The sequence below is a fragment of the Oryctolagus cuniculus genome, chromosome 7 (assembly GCF_964237555.1).
Source record: "Oryctolagus cuniculus chromosome 7, mOryCun1.1, whole genome shotgun sequence".
Lineage (NCBI taxonomy): Eukaryota > Metazoa > Chordata > Mammalia > Lagomorpha > Leporidae > Oryctolagus > Oryctolagus cuniculus.
This window is the reverse complement of record NC_091438.1, coordinates 98024194-98051373: the sequence shown is the minus strand read 5'-3', so window position 1 is coordinate 98051373 and position 27180 is coordinate 98024194. Positions and strand designations below refer to the sequence as shown.

The 27180-nt window shown below is 38.2% G+C and overlaps 1 protein-coding gene across 2 annotated transcripts in view; it reads right to left on the bottom strand.

Annotated features, from left to right (window-relative positions):
* Positions 1 to 550: 550 nt before the first annotated feature.
* Positions 551 to 27180, bottom strand: part of LRRIQ3 (leucine rich repeats and IQ motif containing 3) — a 163646-nt gene continuing 137016 nt past the window's right edge. Inside the window, exons 7-8 of one of the 2 annotated variants that reach the window (XM_051856362.2) lie at positions 8100 to 8823; positions 551 to 1118 (exon numbers count right to left, since the gene is read on the bottom strand). In XM_051856362.2, the coding sequence (XP_051712322.2) occupies positions 968 to 1118; positions 8100 to 8823 (875 nt within the window). In that variant the 3' untranslated portion in view covers positions 551 to 967. The remainder of the gene's footprint in view (positions 1119 to 8099; positions 8824 to 27180) is intronic. The other variant, XM_051856361.2, reaches the window with a different exon arrangement.

The window sequence follows — 27180 nt, the reverse complement described above, 5'->3', positions numbered from 1 at the left end:
AGCTGGATCTGAAGTGGAGCAGCCAGCACTGGAACCATTTTCCATATGGAATGCCGACAACGCAGGTGGAGGCTTTACCTGCTAAGTCACAGAGCCAGCCCCGCTATATATTTTACAATCATGATTAGGTAGTCAAATATATTTTTTCTTGCTTCATTCCCCCATCTTCATCTTTATTTCTCTGCCTCGGTTTCCTGTCTCTGTCTCTCTCTCCCCTCACCTCCATTTATGACAGGCCTCCACATATGACAGGCTTCTAAAAGTTCATGGAAAATGCATATTATCTTGTAGTTTCATTTTCCCCACAATTTTTTAAAGCTCTCTCATAGGCCAAAAAAAAAAAAAAAAAAGGAGCGGGGGAAAAGCACATCAAAAGTAAATTCAAAAAATCATACAATCTCCAAGGAAGGGAATACGAACATTTCATTTATATACTACAGTTCATATTTTCTGATTTTTATAAGAGAATATATGGTACAATGGAAATACCTTTATTTTTAAAAAGAGAAAAATCAGATTTTTTAATAAAGTAAACAGGAAAAATAATTAAATATACAAAAGTAGTACTGAAAATAATCAAAACACACAGTGTCTTTATAAAAGAGAGCAGTAGGGACAGAAATTCATGCAAAGGTTGTCAGAGAAACAGAAAATAGTTCATGAATTGTGATACTCAGAAAGGAATACAAGCAATGCCTTTCCAATATTTCTGCAATAAAAGAAATCAATTTTAATTGATCTTGGACATCAGGTTACATAAAGAAACTTTGGGGGATGGTAAATTAATTAAAATTAATTTTTGAAAATTACAGATATTTTCACTATCATTTATATTTCTAGAAGACTTATACAGACATCCATCTTGTGATGTAAAGTATTTCTTCTTTCAGAATATAATCTTAGAGCATTTCATCTAGAAATAACAGCCATACTTTAAGATGGTCATAGGATGTGATGTGGCTTTGATTCATTTTGTAATTGCAGGAGGAAAGCCTATATTTGTTTTCACAACTGCAACATTTGTTTTAGCTTCTTGTAACCTTTCACAGGCTTTCTGAAAGGAAATCATATCCAGAACAAACTTTTCTTCACAGTGTCTTTTATGTATTTCTTCAGCCCTAAGTGGAAAAAAAGGAAGGTAACACTATGAGAATTGTTGAAATTACCAAACCCATCGCAAACAGATCATTAATCCTTACAACGAGATGTCTTCAAAATAGACATATTCACAGGGATCAATGTTGTGGCATAGCAGGTAAAGCCACCCCCTGGGATACCAACATCCTAATATGTGGGCTGCTTCAGGTCCCAGCTGCTCCCCTTCTGATGCAGTTCCCTGCTAATGGCCTGGGAAAAGCAAAGGAAGACAGTCCAAGTGTTTGGGACCCTGTCACCCACGTGTGGGAGACCTGGATGAGCTCCTGACTCCTGGCCTCAGCACGGCCCAGCACTGGCTGCTGCAGCCATCTGGGGAACGATCCAGCAGATGCAGAATTTCTCTCTCTCTCTCTCTCTCTCTCTCTCTCTCTTTCTCTCTCTCTCTCAAACTCTGCCTTTCAAACACATAAATAAATAAATCTTTTTTAAAAGAGATATACAAATAAAGAAGTACAGACCTCCATTTATAAAATTTTGTTATATTACCAAATCATATTCATGTTTTGCTAATATTTATACGATTTCTATTAGCTTAAAACTAAGAATTTTCACAAATGGCAGCCTAGATTCCCAGAGGCATCTAAATCAGCCTATGTCATGATTTGCTGAATGTCTATTTAAAGCTCATAAATCCAAGTTGTTTTTGGACTCGGTAAGCAACTGAAAGTATTCCTCCAAAACTCATATGTTAAAGTCCCAGGTTCCAATACCTTAGAATATGACTGTATTTGGAGATAAGGCCTGTATGAGATAATTAGAGTTAAATGAGGTCATAGGGAGCAGCCCTAATTCAATACGATTAGTGTTCCTTTGCGATGAGGAAGACACAGCAGGGATTTGAGTGTGCAGAAGAAAGGTCCTGAGAGGACATAGAGAAAAGATGGCATCTGCAAGCCAAGAGAAGCCTTAAGAGAATCCAACCCTGGCTACACATTGATCTTGGACCTCCTGCATCTAGGACTGGGAGGGAATAACTTTCTGTTGTTTAAGTCACCTCGCTCATGCTATTATTTTACAGAAATATTAGGAGATTAATACAAACTCTTCGAGGAAAATTGCATCAGGTTAATCTCAAAGCTGACAAATGTCAGAGGCCATAGGAGATTTCATCCGTTCATCCCCAATCCTTCAATGGTTATATACTATAATGCCTAGAATTATCTCTCATTATTGGAAGCATAAAGATGTATATGACACAATATGCTTATGGAAATGAGAAGCATAAGGAAAGTTAAATAATGGTACATGAGTATATAAATGAAATATTATAGTACCATATGGAAGGGTTATGTAACAAAACAGAGAGAAGGACTCTTGGTAAATATAATTTGGAGAACAAGGAGATGGCAGAGAAATAAGGGTTCAGAGTGGAATAACCCTCTTAATGAGTCCTCAAAGATGTTGTTTTCCAGGCAGAATGTAGGCAGAAGAGTATTTTGTTGGAACTATTTTATACAGTATAAGCAACAAAAATAAAGGTAGAGAGATTGGCATGCTGCAAGAACTGGCATCATTCTCATTGACTGGGTCACAGTTCTGGGAAGAGACGAGCAGACGAACCTGGAGAAATATTTATATGTAGGTGCATTCAGACATCTGTAATTGGGAGTAGAACAGAGGCTTACATATAGGAAATCTCCAACTTAGTGGCTGTAAATTGGGGCAAGTTAGTTTCTCCTTACCTCCTTTTGTTGATATGAACAAGAGAACAATCCAAGACACAGTGTTTAGTAAAGGACTACATGAGTTAACACATTAAACATATTTAGAGGGGTGCTTGCCATGTCATAATAATTCTTACTGGATGACTAATAGCTGCATTTCATAAGAACAGGGAATGTAGGAAAAGGGATGAGGGAAAGCCTAGAGTTTTATTTTCGTTATGTGGAGCTAAAGGAGCCTGGATATCAATATGGTGATGCCCAGATAGTTGAATACAGAGAAGCAATGGGTTGTGGTTAAGTATAGGTAATAAAGCTATTCTGCTTGAGTTTGAAACTCAGTTCTGAAATTTACTGACTCTATGATTTTAGACATGTCATTTAAACTCTCTATAGAACTTTTTTTAAAAAAAAAATCTTTATGAAGAGTATAATCAAACTCATAGGGCATAGTCAGAAGTACATGAGCTAATAAATTCAAAATACTTAGAGGAGTTTCTAGCATTCAATAATCACTCTGTGAAAGGTTCTACTGTTGAGTCTAGAGTCCAGCAGAACAAACTAAAGCAGATATAAATAAATGTAGAGGTATACAATGTTCAAGTGTTTCAAGATAATATTATTAAGATGTCAGTTCTCCCCTGATTGACACATACAGTCAATGTAATTCCAATTAATATGCCAAGAGCTTTTTTGGTAGAAAATTACACTTAAATTTATATTAAATATGTATTATATTTAATTTGGCTTTTAAAATTTATTAAATGTAAATGTTTGAATTTATTAAAATTTATATTCAAATGGAAATTCAAAGATACTGGAATGACCAAAGCAATCCGGGCAAAGGAGAACAAAATTGGGATCTCTGTTTTCCAATGTAAGAAATGCCATACTTGTAATGATTTTCAATCATAATCTTATATTATCTTAAGATTTCCAGGGATCAGAAGTCTGGACACAGTGGGGCTCAGTTGTATCTTCTGCATAGTTTCTCACAAGGCTGAAATCAAGATGTTAGCCAGGGCTGGGTTCTCATTTAGGTCATGAGAACCTCTTTTAGGATACTGGTTACTCTTAGAATTAAATTTCTTTGCACTCTTTACATGTGCCCCTATGCATCGTTAAGTCAGCAATGCCACATCAATTTTTTTTTCATACTTTCAATCTCTCAAATCTGCATTTTAAGCTTATGTGACCACTTTGGACTCATCTGGATACAGGGGAAACTCCCAACTTTAGGGTCTCCCACAGGGATGGCAACCACCCAAGTACTTGTGCTATCTTTTCCTGCTTTCATAGGTGAATCAGCAGGGTGCTGGATCAGAAGTGGAACAGCACGGGCTTGATCTGTGCTCATATGGGATGTGGGTATTGCAGGTGGTGGTTTAACCTTCCATGCCACAATGCCAGCCTCTGATTAAATTTCTCTGATGCTGATTCACATTAATCATTCTTTTGCTATACCAAATTAGCTTTCTTTTTTTCCAAAATATATTTTATTAAAATAAATTATAGAAATTTATTTCTGAAAATTACATATACACACATGAAGTATAAATTAAGGAAAATGATTTTAATTATGAGAGCTAAAATTATAAGATATTTTTCATACTTAACAAGATATTATGAGGGCCAGCATTGTGACATAGCAGGTAAAGCGACCACATGTGATGCTGGCTTCCCATATGGGCACTAGTTTGTGCCCTGGCTGTTCTGCTTCTGATACAGGTCCCTGATAATGGCCTGAGAGGGGTGGCAAAGATGACCCAGATGCTTGGGCCCCTGCATGGGAGACCCAGAAGAAACTCATGGCTCCTGGCTTTGGCCTGGCCCAGCTTGGCCTGTTTGTTGAAGCCATTTGGGGAGTGAACAGCAGATAGAAGATCTCTCTCTCTCTCTCTCTCTCTCTCTCTCTCTCTCTCTCTGTTTCTCCCCCTCTCTCTGTGACTCTCTTTTAAATAAATCTTTAAAATAATATATCACGAGGATAAAAATGGCTGAGAAGCTTCAATCTACTATTAGGAAAAAACTTATGAAAGACTTTGAGTTTAAAAAAAAAAAACTGAAAATCCTGTCTAATACACCCTTCAGTTATTTGTGCTTCTTAATTTCTTTGAGATATTTAACAACTCTGTAAGTGAAGGAAACTATAAATAATGAAAATTACTCTGACTCTTTTGAAAGAAAAAAGCAGAAGGGAGGGAGGCAGGTGGGGAGGGAATAGAAAACTGAAGATGCAGAAAGATCTTGGAACTTGTGTGTCTCCCTCGTCTTTGAAGACCCTAATGTGACAGTTGTCCTACTTTTTACCTGGAGGGAAGGAATATTACACAGAGAGGGCAAGAGGAACCTGCACACACAGGCCTTGCTGAATTCCTCACAGTTTGTTACCATTTTCCATGTCCTCTTTTTTGTCCTATTGTGCTTCTACACAATTGTCCATTCTTCATCACACATAAGCATAAAAGCATAGATTTCCCTGGTCTTTGTATCTCTCTTTTGAAATTTCCTGTGCCACATAAAACTTTGATGAAATAATTGTTACACTTTTCTCTTGCTAAATAAAGTGTCGGCCATGAAGTTTTTGATGGGTTAGGAAACTTTTCTCCCCATCAGTTTCCTAGATTACTCTCTCATCTGTTTTATTATATACCAGAAATTTTAATTCCAACTCCTGATAATTGTTGTATAATTTCCTATATCATTATTTAACTCTGATAGTCTTGATGCCTTATGCTTTATCTCCTACCTACATTTTCAGTTTCTTGGGCCAAGTGATCTTTATGTTACCATGTCACATACGATACAAATCTTCAAAATCTGGGCATGTATTATTACTCGAAAGATTTGAATTTTAGATAGGTACTCCTTAGTGGAAACATAAAAAAAAAAGTGGACAAATTTATGGACATGTAATGTCCTAAGATTGATATCCATTTTAATTATTAGTGAAGCTGTATTTTTATAGCTTGGCTAATTATATTTTCACTACTTATTTAATAATTCTGATTACATAAACATTTAAAAATACCCATTATTTCACATTTCAGTGAATTAATTACTGAGTATAATTTCACAGAAAAAATTTTTCTCAGAGGCTATTATATGACTTAAATGGGCTTAGATACAAGTATTATTAATGGAATTTTAACTCATTTTCCTCACAAGATATTTAGTGAATTAATGTGTTAGCTAAGTACCACACTTAAACGGAAAGATGGACGGGATTATGCATAAAGAACTTCACAAGCTAACTATGATGAGCCCTCTTGTGACAACCACCACTACTGAGATTAAAATAAAGTTTTATGGAATGAACACAAAATCGAAGAGACTAATTCATACTGAAAGAGAAGTTAAAGAAAGATTAAAAGTGAAAATGCCATTTGAGTTGGTTTCTACATGATGGATTATAGACAAATGAATTTTGCCAGTTGTGCAGTTCATGCACCATGTGATGGGGAAAACAGGGTTGAAGCAAAGCCATACACAGCTGAGCATCTGCCACTTGTGATGTGTCCCCTTGCAGGGAAAAAAATGTCTTTTACTTCATATAAAGACACTACCTACCCTCAATAATTTTAATACCCCAGAGCATTTTTAAACAGCAACACTCATAACATAGAGTACTGTGTTGACTAATAAACAGCAACACTCATAACATAGAGTATTGTGTTGCCTAATAAATAGACAGTCACAATATTTTGGGGGGGGGGTAGATTGTGTTGTAGCAGGCAAAGCTACCTCCTGCAATGACAACATACCATATGGGTGCTGGTTCTTGTCCTGGTTGATGTACCGATTTTTCCCTTCTGATCCAGCTCCCTGCTAATGTGCCTGGGAAAGCAGCAGAAGATAACCCAAGTGTTTGGGACCCTGCACCCATGTGAAAGATCTGGAAGAAGCTCCTGACTTCTGGCGTTGGCCTGTTGCAGCCCCAGCCATTGCAGGGATGTGGGGAGTGAACTAGTGGATGGGAGATCTCTTTCTCCATATATCCAGCACTCACCCCAGTAACTCTGCCTTTCAAATAAATAAATAAATCCTTAAAACATCATAATATTTGGTACTTATAGTACTCTTATTGGATGCATATTTGAGGAAAAAGGGAATAATATAAGTAAAGTCACAGAGATAAGACAGTACAAAGTTACATAAGGAATGGAGAACTTGATCTGGGTCAAAGAATACTGTTGCAGAACAGAGAGGACACTAGCACAGAATTTAGTGATTATTCTAGACTAGAATAGAGCATGATGTCAGAGATGGTATTCAGAGATTAGATTTCATTCTGTGGGCAATTGCAAGCTGTCCACAAACTTAAATAGGAAATGGTATGATTAAAATTAAAAAAAAAAAATGATGTGTAAAGGCTAGCACATAGACATGGATTGAAAGGCGGAGAATGAAGATGGAGATCTCAATTGCAAGGATAATATGAACTCACAGAAAGATAATGAATTAAAATGGGATAGATGAGATTAGGACAGAAATTTTATCATGTGCCATGACACGGATGGGACTGGAGGTCATTACGTTAAGTGAAATAAACCAAGCACAGAAAGACAAATACCACATGATGTCACACATATGGGAGTATAAAAATAATGTGATCTCATAGAAGTTAAAAATATAAAAAATATAACTGTGGCTATCAGGCTAGTTTGGGAAGTGGGAAGGCAGGCACTGAGAAAGGTTGCCTGATAGGTACCAGGTTGTAGTTAGATTGAAATAAGAAATTCTGGGGTTCTGCACAGTATGGTGAGTATTATATTATTAATTTGCTGCATATTTCTCTACTATAAAATCTGGAAGTAGGATTTTCAGATCTTTTTAACATAAAGAAATGTTAAATGTTTTAAAGGACAAATATATTTATCTTGATTAGACACAACACAAACTATACATATAAAATATTACACAATATACTTATTAATGTGTTTAAAATATTTAAAAATTAAATGATCCATTTGAAAGACCTTTTGGAAATAGGAAAGCAGATTTTTGGCAATGAGGAATATAGAAGAATGAATTTTTTAACACTGGAGGCTGATTACATGCCGTTTATGTTAATAAGAACAACTAATAATTAGGAAATAGGTTTTGTCAGATGATCTTACTGTCTACTTTTTGGTAATAATTAGTACCTGATATATCCACTTATAAACTTTGCTTGCTCCCATTACATAAAAAACAAATGTAGTTTCTTACAAATGAAATGCTATTGGATTTCACATGTACCTGACTTAAAAGCTTAAATAAAATCTAAGGGGCACCTACCTGAATTCCTTCATTCTCTTACGTAAATCCTTTTGGATATTTTCTTCTTGAAGTTTTCTCAGAGAAATCAGGTGTCTCTCTTTTAGGTTAGCCTCTTTCTTCTTGATTCTGTCAACTTTAAGTAATCCTTTGATCAAAAGTGCGCGCTCATTATTTAAGTTCTGAACTAATAAACGTTCTGCAGCCTTCCTTTTTTTTTCTTCCAGAAACAGAGTTCTTCTCCCTCTAACTTTTGCAATGTAGTTGAATCTGGCTTGACAATGTTGTTGCAAACCAATCTGAACTATCTCTTTATCCCTTTCTCTCAGTTTTTGTGCTGCATGCGTTTTTTTATTTAAGTTCTCCTCAACAGTTAGGCTGATCCTTTCCTGGGCAACTTTTGCCATGGCTACCGCTGTTACTTTTTCTTTATGGAACTCTTGCTTCTTTTGCTCTTTGTAGTATTTATAAATATCATTAACTGTTTGGGGTTTTATACCAGCTCCACGTGTTTCAAAAAACTCGTTCCTTAAATTTGTTTCTGACACTGTTTCTTTTTTAATTATTGGCTTTGGATGAGTAGTAGACAATGGCTTTGGGCACACAGGAAGTAAAAGCTGTTTTTTCTCTTTCAATGGTGCATCACTCTTCAATGAACCTGAAGTCTCGATGGGTAATTTCAACACTGACACACTAAAACTGGTATCAACATCTTCACCAGTTTCATCTTCAAGCTCCTTTTGACCTGCATCATATGACAGATAAATATTATACATTATATGAGATGAAGCATACTTTATTCTTGTCAAAAATTTTGAAAGCATATTAATAACATTGATAAGAACCAAGTACTTAACTTCCTAGGAACATTTTTCACAAGTTCTTTTTTCTTATTAGGAAAAAATAGATTTTTTTTCAATTCTCATGTTAATGTGATATTAATACAAAGAGAACAGATTCAAAGTAGTTCACAGATATAATTTTAAGAATAAAATGATACTTCCCTTTCTCTTCCCTGCTTCTTACATTCTTTCCTTCTTCCCTCCCTTCCTCCCTCCCTCTATATCTCTCTTCCTTCTTTCCTGTCCTTTCCTTCCTTTTTCTTTTTCTTTCTTCATTCTTTCCTTTTATTTCTTAGTTTTTGAGATACTCTATTTTAAATGTACGTTATAGTCAAAGACTTAATTGTACATTAAATAATGTGTTCAATAAGTAAAATGGAAAAAGAACCTAGTTCTGTGGGAATACATAAAAGGACTATAAACAATAACCAAATGAAAAAATGACCATTTAACTCATATACAATATATTTTTTAAATAACCACAGATCATTAAAGCTATAGTAATATATCATTCTTAACCATTGATTTGACAAAAATATAAAACAAAGCTTGGCAAAACTATATTTTCAGCAATGCTGATACACTCAGTCATTTCTTTTTTGCTTTTTTTATTTTTTAATTTTAGCTTCCACATACAAGGGAGAACATGTGGTATTTTCTTTTATGTGTCTGGTTTATTTCAGTCAATATGATGTCTCCATTTGCATTCATTTTGAGGTACATGGTAGAATCCATTCTTTCTTATGGCTAAATAATATTTATAAAATTTCCTTTATACATTCATCTGATGATGGACACCTGGCATAAACATGGTGGTACAGTATCCCTTTGATATACCCTGTTCATGTATTTTGGGTATATACCCAATACTGGGATTGCTGGATGCAAGCCTATTTCTAGTTTTCTTTTTATGATTTTATTTATTTGAGAGGCAGAGTTACAGACAGAGAGAAAGGAATTCCATCTGCTGGATCACTCCCTAAATGGCTGTAAGAGCAGGAGCTGAGCCAGTCCAAAGTTAGTAGCCAGGAGCTTCTTCCGGGTCTCCTATATGGTGCAGGGGCTCAAGCACTCAGGCCATCTTCTACTGCTTTCCCAGGCCATGAGCAGAGGGCTAGATTGGAAGAGAAGTAGATGGGACATGAACTGACAACCACTGTGATGCTGGCACCACAGGCAGAAGCCTACTCTACTATATCACAGTGCTAGCCCTATTTCTAGTTTTTAAAGAAATTTCCATACTGTGTTCCACAGTGGTTGCCTTAATTTACATTCCCAACAACGGTTTATAAAGGTTCACCTCTCTCCATGTCCTCTCTTTTGGATAATAAGCATTCTGACAGAGATGAGGTGAGATTTCAGTGCTGTATTGATTTGCATTTCCCTGATGCCTACTGATGTTGAGCATTTTTTCATATATTTATTGGCCATTTGTATTTTTTCAGGTTCTTTTATGAGTTAGACTTAATAGAGATACTAGAAAGGAAAATCGATATTAGAATATTTTAATAAAGAAATGCACTCAGTTCCATCCGTGTATGTTCTATTACAATTATTTAACTGTTAACTCTCATAAGAGTTTCTTTTCGTTTTTAAAGATTTTATTTATTTATTTATTTGAAGGCAGAGTTACAGGGAGAGAAGGAAGTGACAGAGACACAGAGAGATCTATTCCCTGGTTCAGTGCCCAGGTAGCTGCAATGGCCAAGTCAGGGTCTTATCTAAGCCATGAGTCATACTCCATTCAGGCCTCCCATGTGTGTGATAAGGATCCAAGCACTTGAACTATCTTCTGCTTTCCCACATACATTAGAAAGAAGCTGGATTAGAAGTGGAGCAGCTGGGACTTGAATAAGCACACATATGGGATGTTGGCATGTAGGCAACTACACCATAATGCTGGCACTTCATATCAGTTTCTTACAGAATTTATCAAATTCTCTTTATAGTAAAATTCTTTGTAATAGATCTTAGATATAATACCATGCTAGATATAAGCTCCTTAGAGTAGGGATCATATTTTCTTTAATCTTGTAATCCTAGGCCCTCGACTAATACTTTGTTCAGTGCTGTGTGTGTGTTGTGGAGGTAGTCATGAGCTAATTAAACAGTAGATGCTTGATAAGTAAATTTATTAGGTTAATGAATGGATAAATGGAGAAGTAAATCTGTTTCTCAAGAGAAATATCACTTGTATAGTGATATGAAAAGCTTTGATTTTGGAGACAGTTTGTATGGTTTAAATCCTATTTCTTTTAAAAAATTTTATTAACATAAAGAGAATAGATTTTATGTATTTCATAGGAACAGTTCTAAGAAAATCACCACAGTATTTTTACCAGTTACTAACCATGTGGTCTAGGGCAGTTATTGAATTCACTGGGTTTCAGTTTCCCCACTGCAAATGGATATAATAATGTCTAATTTTAGTGTTCTTATAAAAGTAACTGATTTACAAAAATGTAAAATGTCAACTAAACATGCAACATAAATATTAAAAACAACATCTGAAAAGGAATAAGCTACACATGTTAGTTATTAGTATTATTATTTTTTCAAGATTTATTTTATTTTATTTGAAAGACAGAGTTACAGAGAAAGGTAGAGACAGAGAGAAAGGTCTTCCATCCGTTGGTTGGTTTACTCCCCAGATGGCCACAGCGACCGGAGCTGCGCCGATCCAAAGACAGGAGCCAGCTTCTTCTGGATCTCCCACTTGGGTGCAGAGGCCCAAGGATTGGGCCATCTTCCACTGCTTTCCCAGGCCATAGCAGAGAGCTGGATCAGAAGAGAAGCAGCTGGGACTAGAACCAGCACCCATATCGGATGCCAGCACTTCAGGCCAGGGCTTTAACCCACTGCGCCACAGTGCCGGCCCCTATTATTATTATTTTAAAATTAGTATATAGAAAACAAGGAACTTGTTATCTTAATTCTATCATGACCTACTTTCAAAAAGCCACATAATTTTAGTAATGATTGGGGAAAATATAGTAAGGCACTTTTGTCACACAAAGTTTTATTTATTTATTTATTTATTATTTATTTATTTGAAAGGCAGAGTGAGAAAAAGAGAGAGGCAGGTCTTTCATTTGGTGGTTCACTACCCAAACACCGTCGACAGCCAGGCTGGACCAGTTCAAAACCAGGAGCCTGGAACGCCACTTGGATCTACCATGTGGCTGGTAAGAACCCAAATATTTGGGCCATCATCTACTGCCTGACAAGCTCATTAGCAGAAACCTCATTAGCAGAAATTAGAGATGGGACTCTTTCCAATGAAATTTGATATATGATATGGGCACCCCAAGCTGCAATTTAACGCCCTGAGCCACAACACACACCCTTCATATTAGAATTCTTGAAAACTTGATACTAAGCACCTTTCCTATCTCTCTCAGTCTTCTTTTCTGAAGTCAATCCTGAACATAACTTTAAATACCAATCTCTATACTGAGATATCTCAAATTTGCCATTGTGTAAAATTTGGTTTTACAAATTACAAATATAGCAAATGTTTGTAACAGATAATTTTTGGAGATTCTTAGCAAGACAATGGATAGAAGACACCCAAGGATGTAAAATTGGAGTGATTCAGTATTTAATATGTGCTTATAAGTAAGTGAAATGTGAAGGAGAAAAAAAAAAATGTGTGGCCACAACCTCTTTGTTTACTAATTTCTAAAAAAAAATTGTTTGTAAAAGGATCTGGCATATGTATATGCTCAAGTTTATTATGGAAAACCAGATAATGTCTATCATCTTGGAGAAGTAGAAGATTAATGTTGTACTGTTTGCAATGTCTTAATTTAAACAAAGATTCTACTAGAATGCCTAAGACTTGGTATTTACATTATAATAATTGCTTAGCTAAAACTTAGATTGCTAATGCTCTCTGAATGCTGAGGATTGTTCATTACTCTAATCTAAGGACTTGGAAAAATGTCTGATGCATGATAGATTTCCAATAAATATGTGTCTAATGTGTACTTCTTAGGAAATGCAGATCAGTGCATGGGTATTGCTCACATTGAATAGTGAGTGGACTATTAATAGTAATTTTTTTTTAACTTTTATTTAATGAATATAAATTTCCAAAGTACAGCTTATGGATTACAATGGCTTCCCACCCAATACCGTCCCTCCCACCCGCAACCCTCCCCTCTCCCACTCCCTCTCCCCTTCCATTCACATCAAGATTCATTTTTGATTCTCTTTATATACAGAAGATCAGTTTAGCATATATTAAGTAAAGATTTCAACAGTTTGCTCCCACACAGAAACATAAAGTGAAAAATAATAGATGATTTTTTAAATGATGATGAAATCAGATCAGACCTATTGTCATGTTTAATCCCAGTGAGAGTCAAGTTGGGAATTGATAATTTCTTCTTCTTCTTCTTCTTTTTTTTTTTTTTTTTTTTTTTACAGAAGATCAGTTTAGTATACATTAAGTAAAGCTTTCAACAATTTACACCCCCATAGAAACACAGAGTGAAATATACTGTTTGAGTACTCGTTATAGCATTAAGTCTCAATGTACAGCACATTAAGGACAGAGATCCTACATGAGGAGTAAGTGCACAGTGACTCCTGTTGTTTACCAATTGACACTCTTGTTTATGGCCTCAGTAATCTCCCCATGTTCCAGTCATGAGTTTCCAAGGCTATGGAAGCCCTCTGAGTTCTCCGACTCTTATCTTGTTTAGACAAGGTCATAGTCAAAGTGGAGGTTCTCTCCTCCCTTCAGAGAAAGGTACCTCCTTCTTTGAAGACCTGTTCTTTCCACTGGGATCTCACTCACAGAGATCTTTCATTTAGGGTTTTTTTGGTGTTGTTTTTTTTTTTTTTTTTTTTTTTGCCTGAGTGTTTTGGCTTTCCATGCCTGAAATACTCTCATGGGCTTTTCAGCCAGATCGGAATGCCTTTAGGGCTGATTCTGAGGCCAGAGTGCTGTTTAGGACATCCGCCATTCTATGAGTCTGCTGAGTATCTCGCTTCCCATGTTGGATCACTCTCCCCTTTATTTATTCTATCGGTTAGGATTAGCAGGTACTAGACTTGTTTATGTGCTCCCTTTGACTCTTAGTCCTTTCATTATGATCAATTGTGAACTGAAATTAATCACTTGGACATCTCACTTGTGAGATGGCATTGGTACATGCCACCTTGATGGGATTGAATTGGAGTCCCCTGGTATGTTTCTAAATCTACCATTTGGGGCAAGTCAGCCTGAGCATGTCCCAAATTGTACATCTCTTCCCTCTCTTATTCCCACTCTTATGTTTAACAGGGATCACATTTCAGTTAAATTTCAACACTTAAGAATAACTGTGTATTAATTACAGAATTAAACCAGTCATATTAAGTAGAGCAGACAAAAAAAACTACTAAGAGGGATAATGTATTAAGTTGTTCATTAACAGTCAGGGCTATGCTGATCAAGTCACCGTTTCTCATAGTGTCCATTTCACTTCAACAGGTTTCCTTTTTGGTGTTCAGTCAGTTGTCACCAATCAGGGAGAACATATGGTATTTGTCCCTTTGGGACTGGCTTATTTCGCTCAGCATGATGTGTTCCAGATTCCTCCATTTTGTTGCAAATGACTGGATTTCGTTGTTTCTTACTGCAGTATAGTATTGTAAAGAGTACATATCCCATAATTTCCTTATATAGTCTACCGTTGATGGGCATTTAGGTTGGTTCCAGATCTTGGCTATTGTGAATTGTGCTGCAATAAACATTTGGGTGCAGACCGCTTTTTTGTTTGCCAATTTAAATTCCTTTGGGTAAATTCCAAGGAGTGGGATGGCTGGGTCGAACAGTAGGGCTATATTCAGGTTTCTGAGGAATCTCCAGACTGACTTCCATATTGGCTTGACCAGTTTGCATTCCCACCAACAGTGGGTTAGTGTCCCTTTTTCCCCACATCCTCGCCAGCATCTGTTGTTGGTAGATTTCTGCATGTGAGCCATTCTAACCGGGGTGAGGTGAAACCTCATTGTGGTTTTGATTTGCATTTCCCTGATTGCTAGTGACCTTGAACATTTTTTCATGTGCCTGTTGGCCATTTGGATTTCCTCTTTTGAAAAATGTCTATTGAGGTCCTTGGCCCATCTCTTAAGTGGTATTAATAGTAAATTTATTCTCATATATTGTCCCTTCATTTTCCTTTCTTTGTTTCCAATACCTTCCATTATTCATCTGAAAATCCCACAATTTAAATATAATAGTCACTATACCAGAAAAGGACTTAGATATCTCTACTTGTATTTGGCTCAGGTCCTTTCATTCATTTGAAAGGTTTTCTTTGCCCCATCAACTAAAATAAGATCTCTCACCTTAAATAAAAAATATTGTCATTATTGAGCCCTTATCATTTAGTCACTAGACTAGAACCTTTATATATATATTATCATTTATTTTAATCTTAATAACTTATAAGGTACAAATTACTGATAACTAGTTATAATACTTCAAATATGTATTGAAGTTTTGCTATATGCCAAAGTATGTCAATTCTTTTAAAATATCTTATCTAGTACTATTACCAACCTTATGAGATATTATTTTTTATCCGTTTAAGAAAAGAAATTGACTTTTGAGGGGATTCCAAGATGGCTGAATAGGGAAAAGACATACTGATTCAAACTAGGGGAAGATAGCAGAAACAAAATAAGAGGAAGGTATTCTCAGGGGAGAGTTGGAGAGACGTTTGCAGTGGAAATTCTAGAGAAAGAAGAAGAACAGCATGAAGCAGTATGGAAAGTGCAGACGCAGAGCAGTGAGCTGGGATACTATCCATGACTCCCACAGCTGGAGGCTGGAGAAGATGTCAGTTTCTGAGAGCAAGGTGAGAGCAGACGGCGGCAGCTCGTGCCACTGGCGATACTGCTTGAGGAAGAGGTTTGCAAACCACACTGCCTTTGAGTCCATCCTTGAGCACCAGTGGAGGAATGCAGGGTAACCCCTAATCCAGTGAAAGAAAAGTAAATTTCTATCTCCTCATCTCCTTACAAAGGCACCCAGGAACCAAAGGGGAAAAGGCACCATCCTGACACAAGTAGAGGCTATGGCGACTCTTGCATGCGTGACCAGGGGATTTTAGCAGAGGGAAAAATCCACATTTCCCACTGCCTTTGAGTCTGGCTGGGAAGGTTGACAGGGGGCTAGGCTCCCACTTAGGCTTGTGAGGTGCCCCATCCTCTCAACCTATCACAGGCTCCAAGGATCAAAGTGCCAAGGGAAAGCACGCACGTGCAGCTGGCTCTGGAAATGACTGCTAACTCAGTGGATGGGGCAGGCTCGAGGGGCAGAAAGTGGATCCTCCGCACCCTGTGACTGTGGGAGCCTTGTGCACTGTGACTGCAAGATAGGATGTGGGGTGTGGGGGGTCTTTGGGCAATAACTGTGTCTGGTGTCAGAGGCAGAGAGCTCCCTAACTGCTGGGGATGTCATCGTTGAGGGTTCTGTGCTCACACTGAAGACTGCATGGATGTTTTGCGTGGTTCATGCATCGGTGCGGGTGAGGGCTATACTCACTATGGATTAACCCCAGATATTGATCACCTTGGAAGAGAAGAAGGGGAAGAGGTGACTATGCCAACAGATGTTGATCATACCCTCTCCCATGTTGACAATAGATGACATCTACCAAGCACAACCTGGGTATCATCCTAGATTCTAGCCTCACCCTTGAGCATGGACTAGAGTTCCCAGACCACATGCAGCAAACGCCACTGGGTATTCAGTGAAGGATCAAACACTCGACTAAGCCACAGAAGCATAGTTCAAATACAAAACGCACAAATGGAGAAAACAAACAAGTATTTCCAAAAATGTCTAAAATAAATGCAGAAATACAAGAAACTAGGACAAGGAAGATAACACGACTCCCCCAAAGGGACACAGCACTTGAATATAAGAATGTAAAGATGAAGACATTGAAAAGGAATTCAAAAGATCATAGAATGACTCAGAAGCAATGGAAGTAAACGCATGTATGAAAGAAATCAATACATGACATGTATAAAACATTTTCCTGTGAGATTGAGATTTTGAAGAGAAATCAAACTGAAATTCTAGTGTGGGTAATACTGTACCTAGTGGGGAGTCTGCATGCCCTGTCCGGGCAGGAGATCGAGAGTACATGGCATGCCATGCCTCCTGGGAAGGACCCTGCAACCTGATGGCTGGCAGGCGGCAGGAGCCCCAGGCACTTTTCCCACCCCTACTCCCTAATAAAGGGCCCTGTAATTGCAGATGAGGAAAACAACTCCTGGATGCGGCCCAGGCCCATTAGGACGACCTGGGGAGCCATCCTCACTACCTGACCTTCAAGCTGATTGGAGAGGCATATTGGTGGCAGTGTCAGATCTGTCCTATAGTTAGCGCTCCCGAGAGTTAGTTATGCCCCCCTTTCACCTGCTCTTTAAAATTCATGTGCATGTGAATAAACCTGGACATGTTCACTAAAGCCTGTCCCTGGTGTCTTTGTGTGGGAAAAGGGCACTGCTGCCCTGCTTATCCTCGACAGTGTGGTTTAGCAGGAATAAGCTACATATTAGAAATGAAGAATTCAATTTGTCAAATAAAAAATACAGCGGAAGGCCTTAACAACAAAGTTGGTGAGGCAGAAGAAAAAATATCCAAGCTAGAAGACAAACCTTTGGAAATATCTCAGTCAGATCATAAAAAGAGAAGAAGAAGGAGCCGGCACTGTGGCGTAGCCACTAAAGCTGCTGCCTGCACTGCTGGCATCCCATATGGGTGCTGATTCACCTCCTGGCTGCTCCACTTCCCATCTAGCTCTCTGCTATGGCCTGGGAAAGCAATAGAAGATGGCCCAAATACTTGGGCCCCTGCACCCACGTGGGAGACCTGGAAGAAGCACCTGGCTCCCGGCTTTGGATCGGCTCATCTCCAGCCATGTGGCTTTTGGGGCGTGAACCAGCAGTTGGAAGACCTCTCTCTCTGCCTCTGCCTCTCTGTAACTCTGCCTTTCAAATAAATAAATAAATCTTTAAAAAAAAAATAGAAGAAGAGGAGGAGGAAGAAGAAGAAATTATAAAAATTTAAAACAGTGTTGAAGATTTATGGGATAATATCAAATAATCCAACATATGAGCGCAGGGTTCCTGAAGATGTGGGAAGAGAATGGATTATAAGGCCTAATCAGTAAAAGAATAACAGAAAACTCTCTAATTTGGAGAAATAAAGAGATATCCAAGTACAGGAAGTACACTGAATTCCTAATAGACATGACCAGTAAAGATCTTCACCATGACATATTGTAGTTAAATTTTCAACGGTAAACATAAAAGATTCTGAAATGTGCATGAAACAAACACCAGATTACCTTTAAAGGATCTTCAATTAGACTCAGAGCTGACTTCTCATCAGAAACCCTATAGGCTAGGATAGCATGGAGAGACCTAGTCCATGTCTTAAAAGAAAAAAACAAAAACAAAAAACTGTCAACCCAGAGTTCTGTATCCTGCAAAACACTCATTTATGAATGAAGGTGAAATAAATGCCTTCCACAACAAACAGAAATTGAAAGAATTTGTCACAACTCATCCAGCATTACAAATGAGCTTAAGGATGTGGTACACACAGAAACATAATCATCATATTGAGAGAACATGAAAGCAGAAAATCTCCTGGAAAAAAGGAAATTCAAAGCAATCAATAGGAATACATGTGGAAAATGGCACAGCCAAGTCATTACTTATCAATAATAACCTTGAATGTAAATGGCCTAACTTCTCCAATTAAAACATAAAGACTGGATGAATAGATTTAAAAAATGATTATTTTTTGCTTCCTACAAGAAACACTCTACCAACAAAGATACATACAGACTGAAAGTGAAAGGTTGGAAAAACATATTCCAAGATAATAGGAAGCAAAAACAAGCACATAACAGCAGATACCAAAGAAATAAAAAGAATCATCAGTAGTCACTACAAACAGTTACGCCAAAAATTGGAGCTTCTAAAAGAAATGGGTAGATTCTTGGACACATACAATTTACCAAAACTGATGCATGAAGACATTGAAAATCTAAACAATTCAATAAACAAGATAGAGACTGAATCAGTAATAAAGACCTTTCCAACAACAACAACCCCCCAAAAAACAGAATTCTATCGGACTTTAAATTTCTTTTTATTTTTTTAAAGATTTATTTATTCAGGGGCCAGCACCATGGCATAGTAGGTTAATCCTCTGCCTGCAGTGCTGGCATCCCATATGGGTGCTGGTTCTGGTCCCGGTTGCTCCTCTTCCAATGCAGCTATCTTCTGTGGCCTGAGAAAGCAGTAGAAGATGGCTTAAGCCCTTGGGCCCTGCATCCGCATGGGAGACCGGGAGGAGGTGCCTGGCTCCTGGCTTCGGATTGGCACAGCGCTGGCCATAGCGGCCATTAGGGGAGTGGACCAACGGAAGGGAGACCTTTCTCTCTGTCTCTCTCTCACTGTCTATAACTCTCTCTGTCTCTTTCTCTCACTGTCTAATTCTGCATGTCAAAAAAAAAAAAAAAAACACCAAGATTTATTTATTCAGGGGCTGGTGCTGTGGTGTAGGAGGTAAAGCTGCAGCCTGCACTGCCAGCATCCCATATGGGCACTGGTTCGAATCCCAGCTATTCCACTTCTAATCCAGTTCTCTGCCATGGTCTAGGAAAGCAGTAGAAGATGGCCCAAGTCCTTGGGCCCCTGTGTCCACGCAGGGAACCTGGAAAAAATTCATGGCTACTGACTTTGGGTTGGCCCAGCTCCAGCCGTTGTACCCATTTCGGGAGGGAACCAGTGAAAAGAAGACCCCTTTCACTTTCTCTCTCTGCATCTGCCTCTCTGTAACTCTGCCTTTCAAATAAGTAAATAAATCTTTAAAAAAGTAAAAAAAGAGAATATTAATGTATTTATTTGAAAGTCAGAGATACAGAAAGAAAGAAGAGCCATACAAAAAAAAAAAAAAAATCTTCCATCTCCAAATGGCAGCAATGACCAGAGCTGGATCAGTAGCCCAGAGCTTCTTCTGGGCCTGAAACATTGGTGCAGGGGCCCTAGCACTTGGGTCCATCTTCTGATGCTTTCCCAGGCCAACAGCAGAGAGCTCCTACCAGGCATTTAAAGAAGACTAATTACAATTCTTTGCAAACTATTCAAAACAATTGAAAGGAAGGGAATCCTTCTATGAATTATGCTTCACCTCAATTCCTAAACTAGAAAAAGACACACAAAAAGAAAAACTATAGACCAATATCCCTGATGAACATAGAAGCAAAAATACTCAACAAAATACTTTCTAATCAAATCCAACAACACATCACAAAGCTCATTCACCCAAACCAAGTGGGATTTATCCCTGGTATATAGGGATTGTTCCACACTAGCAAATCAGTAAGTGTGATATATTAAATTAACAAATTAAAGAATAAAAACATATGATTCTCTCAATAGATGAAGAGAAAGTTTTTGATAAAATATAACATCCTTTCTTGCTGAAAACCTTAGGCGATTGGGTATAGAAGGAAGATTCCTCAACAAATCAAGACAATATACATCAAATCCAAATTCAGCATCATACCAAATGGGAAAAAGTTGGAAGCATTTCCACTAAGATCTGGAACCAGACAAAGATGATCACTTTCACCATTTCTATTCAACATAGTCCCAGAAGTTTTGGCCAGAGACATTAGGAAAGAAATCAAGGACATACAAATTGGAAAGAAGGAAGTCAAATTATTCCTACTTGCAAATGACATGATTTTGTACATATGGGAACCAAAAGACTCCTCTAAGTAACTATTTTAGCTTATAAGATTATTTGATAAAGTTGGAAGATATAAAATTAACACACAAAAATCCATAGCCTTTGTATATACCAACAATGCCATGGCTGAGAAAGAACTTCTAAAATAAATTCCATTCACAAAAGCTAAATTTTGAGCCTTGAAACAAATTTAGCCAAGGAAGTGAAGGATCTCTTGATGAAAATTACGAAACATTGAAGAAATAAATAGAAGAAGACACAAAAAACATAGAAAAATCTTCTATGTTTGTGGTTTGGAAGAATTCATATCATCAAAATATCCATACTACCCAAAGCAATTTACAGATTCAATGTGATCCAAATCAAAATGCCAACAACATTTTTTTCAGATCTAGAAAAACTATGCTAAAATTCGTATGTAAGTAGAAGAGATCCCAAATAGCTAAAGCAATCTTAAACAACCAAAACAAAGCCAGATTTCAAGACACACCATAGGGCAGTTATTATCAAAACAGCCAGGTACAGGAACAGAAATAAACATGTAGACAAATGGAATAGAATAGAATCCCTAGAAACAATTCACATACGTACAACCAGTTAATTATTACAAGGAGGTAAACTCATTCCTAGAGAAAGGAACGTCTCTTCAGTCAATGTTTCTGGGTAAATTGGATCTCCACATGCAGAAGTATGAAAGAAGACACATACCTTACACCTTATACAATAATCAACTCAAAATGGATCAAAGATCTAAATCTATGACCTGATACCAACAAATTATTAATGCAGAACATTGGAGAAACTCTGCAAGATATTGACATAGGTAAAGACTTCTTAGAAAAGATGCCAGAAGCACAAGCAACCAAAGTAAAAATAGACAAATGGGAATACATTAAGCTAAGAAATTTCGGCACTGCAAAGAAAATACTAAACAAAGAACCAGAATAATGGGAGAAAACATTTGCAAACTATGCAACTGATAAATGATTTATTTCCAGAATCTATAAAGAGCTCAAGAAACTCAACAAGAAGAAAACAAACAATCCAGTTAAGAAATGGACAATGGACTAAAACAGGCATTTTTCAATAGGGGATAATCAAATGGCCAATAAATACATGAAAAAATGTTCATGAATAGTAGCCATTAGGGAAATGGAAATAAAAACCACAGTGAGTTTTCACCTCACCCCAATTAGAATGGCTCTCATATTGAAATCAAAAAACAATAAATTCTTGTGAGTATATAGAGAAAAAGATTCCCTAATCCACTGTTAGTGAGAATGCAAGCTAGTGTAATCATTGTGGAAGACAGTATGGAGATTCCTCAGAAAACTGAAATTAGATATATCACATGAAAGACATCCCATTTGGGAATTTACCCAATGGAAATGTAACTAGCATATGAAAGAGTTTTACTTGTTAAACTTCCATTAGGTGAAGTATTAAGCCATTTTATTGTAATGTAAATTTAAAATATGTTATCTCAAAAGCCAAAAAAAAAAAATGAAAAGTAGAAAGACAGAGGATTGTGGGCAAGGGAGAGAGTGATGAGGGAAATATCATTATGTTCTTAGGTTTGCATCTACCAATTATATTGAATCGGTTAAAAATTAATTAAAATTAAACTAAAAATAAAGGAGGAAAAGGAATTGACTCAAACAATTCAAATAATTCTTCTGCTGAGTAGCACTCAATTATTGAAGATTCTAGAGAATGAACAAGAGCAAATAGATGTCAAAGTCCTGATAATACAAAAGCATCAACAGTCTTAGATTCCAAAGTATCATAAAATAATGTTATTAATGTCCACATATAGTTCAAAACATATTAAATGAATGAAAATTATATCAACAACAGATTGTAGTGGTAGGAGGCTTAGTGACCTACACAGTTACATTATTTCTGCATTTTATACAAAATGGTAAAATATTAACATTGAGCAGATTACAGAAAATTAAGGATATATGTTTTGCTTCCTATAGAACTAGATATATAATCCAAAGACGTTCAATTACAAATCTAATATACAAATTAAAATGGGTTATGAGAATACCTAAATAATTTCACAAAAGACTGAGAAAAAGTGAATAAGAAACAGAGCATATGACAGAGCCAGTCATCTACCATTTGCCTTAAAATGAATTCCAACTCAAGGACCTAATGTTGAGTGAAATAAACCACACAGAGAAAGTCAAATAATGCATAATATCATTTATATGTGGGAACTAAGATTAAAAAAGAAAATAAAATACAAAAACAAAAAAGGAAGAAATGCCTGTGTATATAAATATTGCTGCAAATATACTTTTGTCAAAATTTATTTTATATCTTTTTCAAATCAATGCTTCTCAGAGATACATTATTGCAGTTTTGATGATCTGTGATTATTTTAAAATTTACTGTATATGAATGAAATTGGAACTTTTCACTTCATTACTGTTTATAGCCCTTTGCAATATTCCTGCTGAACTACGGATTTTTGCTTTTTATTTGTTGAACTCTTTATGTAGCATGGTATGAAGCCTTTGATTATAATGTAAACTTAAAATATATTATTTCAAAATTAAAAAGGAAAAGGATAAAGAAAGAAGAAGGAAGGAGAAAGGGAGGGAGGGAGGAAGGAAGGGAGGGAGGGAGGGAGGGAGGGAGGGAGGGAGGAAGGAAGGAAGGAAGGAAGGAAGGAAGGGAGAGGGGCAGGGAGGGAGAGAGGGAGGAAGGAAGGAAGGAAGGGTGGGAGGGAGGGAGATGGAAGGAGGGAGGGAGGAAGGGAGGATGAGAAGCATCATCATATTATTAGAATTGTATCCAGGAACTACATTGAGTTTGTTCTTTGTACTAATATCACATTAATATTAGAATTAATGAGCATGTTTATAGCAATTATCATACATTTGCTATGACTCTGAGATTCTAATGAGTGCTTTTTCTACTTACTACAGGTTGAAATCTTTATGTAGTAAGGGGTTATGCTTGTGACTATAAAGAAATATGAAAGCATATCATTGTAAAAATTTAACAATAAGAAAAGAAGGAGGGAGAGTGGCAGTAAGTGAGGGAAGATTTGGTGGGAAGTATCATTTTGCTCTTAAAAATGTATATATGAGGGGCTGGTGCTGTGGTGTACCAGGTGAAGCCACCGCCTGCAGTGCTGGCACCCCATGTGGACCCTAGTTCAAGTCCTGGCTGCTCCACTTCTAATCCAGCTCTCTGCTATGGCCTGGGAAGGCAGTGGAAGATGGCCCAAGTCCTTGGGCCCCTGACCCACGTGGGAGACCCAGAAGAAGCTCCTGGCTCCTGGCTCCTGGATTGGGATCGGCACAGCTTTGGCAGATGCAGCCAGTTGGGAAGTGAACCAGCGGATGGAAGACTTCTCTCACTCTCTCTGCCTCTCTTTCTCTCTGTGTGTATATCCAAATTTGGATAAATAAATCTTTTTAAAAAATGTATATATGAGTGACTAGTGCTATGGCATAGTAGGCTAAGCATTTGCTTGTGGTGCTAGCATCCCATATGGGCACCAGTTCATGTCCCAGCAGTTCCACTTCCAATCCAGGTCTCTGCTGTAGCCTGGGAAAGCAGTAGAAGATGACCCAAATGCTAGGGCCCCTGCACCCCTACAGGAGACATAGAAGATTTAGGATCCTGACTTCAGATAGGGCCAGCTCTAGCAGTTACAGCCATTTAGGGGGTGAACCAGCAGATGGAAGATGTTTCTCTCTGCCTCTCCCTCTCCCTGCCTAAAAATCTACTTCTCAAATAAATAATTTTTTAAAAAATTATTTTAAAAACTGTACATATGAAATACAAAAAAGTTATTGCAAAAATTAAAGAAAGATAGAAAAAATAACAATATAAATAAGAAAACAATAAATAGTAGACCTAATTTATAATAGTGAATATCATTAATATACGAACACATTAAATGTTAATTGTCTAAACACTCAAATAAATATGTCAAGATTACTAGACAAAATTAAAACAAAAGCAAGACCTAGTAAAGATTGTCTAAATAAATTGTGCTATTTTTTAAAGATTTATTTATTTATTTGAAAGGCAGAGTTACAGAGAGGCAGAGGCAGAGAGAGAAAGGTCTCCATCCTCTGGTTCACTCCTCAGATGGCCGCAGTGGCCGGAGCTGTGCCAACCCAAAGCCATGAGCCAGGAGCTTCTTCCAGGTCTCCCACATGAGTGCAGGGGCCCAAGGACTTGAGCCATCTTCCACTGCTTTCTCAGGCCATAGTAGAGAGCTGGATTGGAAGTGGAGCAGCCAGGTCTCTAACCAGCGCCCACTGGGATGCCAGCACTGCAGGCGGAGGCTTTACTCACTATGCCACAGTTCTGGCCCCTAAATTGTGCTTTTTATGTAAAGAAACAAGTTGAAAGTAAATTGTGAAAACTAAGTAGTTCTATAGTGTTGTTGTTTTTTTTGTTGTTGTTGTTGGGACAGGCAGAGTGGACCATCAGAGAGACAGAAAGAAAGGTCTTCCTTTTCCATTGGTTCACCCTCCAATGGCCACTGTGGCCAGCATGCTGTGGCCGGCGCACCATGCTGAGCTGAAGCCATGAGCCAGGTGCTTCCTCCTGGTCCCCCATGCGGGTGCAGGTCCCAAGCACTTGGGCCATCCTCCAATGCACTCCCAGGCCACAGCAGAGAGCTGGACTGGAAGAGAAGCAATCGGGACAGAACCAGCACCCCAACCAGGACTAGAACCCCGTGTGCTGGCGCCGCAGGCAGAGGATTAGCCTATTGCGCCATGGTGCTGGCTGTGAAAACTAAGTAGTAAGTAACGTGTAAATAGTAAGCACAAAACTCTGATATTAATATCACATAAAACACAGTTTTAGAAAAAGAGAGCTATTGGCCAGCGCCGCGGCTCACTAGGCTAATCCTCCACCTTCAGCGCTGGCACCCCGGGTTCTAGTCCTGCTCGGGGCACCGGATTCTGTCCCGGTTGCTCCTCTTCCAGTCCAGCTCTCTGCTGTGGCTCGGGAGTGCAGTGGAGGATGGCCCAAGTCCTTGGGCCCTGTACCCACATGGGAGACCAGGAGAAGCACCTGGCTCCTGGCCTCAGATCAGCGCGATGCACCGGTCGCAGCATGCCGGTCACAGTGGCCATTGTGGAGTGAAACAACGGAAAAGGAAGACCTTTTTCTCTGTCTCTCTCTCTCTCACTGTCCACTCTGCCTGTCAATAAAATAAAATAAAAAAGAAAAAGAGAGGTATTTCATAATAAATGTGAATTCATCATGAACACATAACAATCAAAATGTTGATGTGGGGGGGAGTCGGGCAAGATGGCAGAATAGGAAGGGAGCACATTGATAGTCCGGGGAGAGACAGTTTAATAAAGGTGGAGATACTGCAGGTTCAAGGAAGAGTAGGGGAAGAAACAGCAGAGGAAACTCTTCCGGAATGTGTGACTCACAGCGGACCTGCATGGAGAGCGTGGGAACCCACAGTTCGGGACACCAGCAGCAGACTCAACACAACAGCGCTGGAACGCGAGGTGAGCCAAACCTCAATAGCCCGAGACACCAGCAGGCAAGTGGAAAGAGGAGACTAGAGGGAACGACCCCTGGGGGGAAAGTTCACCAGGCTAACTAGAAGAGAGAGAGAGAGAAAAGAAAAAAAAAGTGACTGGTATGGACACGGGTTTCTCTCTCTCCGCTCACCTCTCAAAGGCGAGCAAGACAAAGAGCAGGCACCATCTTGGACATACGTCATAAGCAGAGCGACCTCAGGTCTGCACCGGCCCTGAGCCTAGCAGAAAAACCTGACTCTGGGCAGGGCGAATTAACAGGAGATTAGGACCTAGTGAATTTGTGGTGCTGCTGAACTGAGACTGTGAAAAAAGAGACGGTGGGGGAGAGAACTCATGGAATTCACATGAGTACTCTCCAGAGACGTTACAATTCCGTAACTTTGGCAACCCAGAGGGAGGCTGAAGGAGAATTTGAGCCCACTCTGAGGGCAGAACAGATTCCCTGTGTGGTCCTTGGGAAAGAGCTTCTGATCTCTGGCTCCTGTGGGTATATCATTTGCCTGCTAACTACCTCCAACTTCGTTCAGCTGTGCGGAATTACTTCCCTTTTGAATCAAAAAAAAGAAAGAAAGAGAGAGAGAGAGATCTACCACACCTAACCTGGGAGTGTCACTTTTGGCACACCAAACAGAGCTCTCATGCCACACCCATCTCAAGCCTCTAAGGCTCCATCAAAAACAGACAGTCGACTTAATCTAGAGTCATAGTATAACAAGAAAAAGCACCACAGGGAAGAAACCAAATATCTCCAATATGCCAAATAACAAATGCAAAAACCGAGGTAATAAAAACAAGGAAGTCACCATGATGCCCCCAAATGAAAAAGACACCCCAATTCAAGATTATGAAGATGATGAGATAGAAGAAATGCAAGAAGCAGATCTCAAAAAATTGATAAGAACATTAAGAAGTTCTCAAAAACAAATTCTTGAACTACA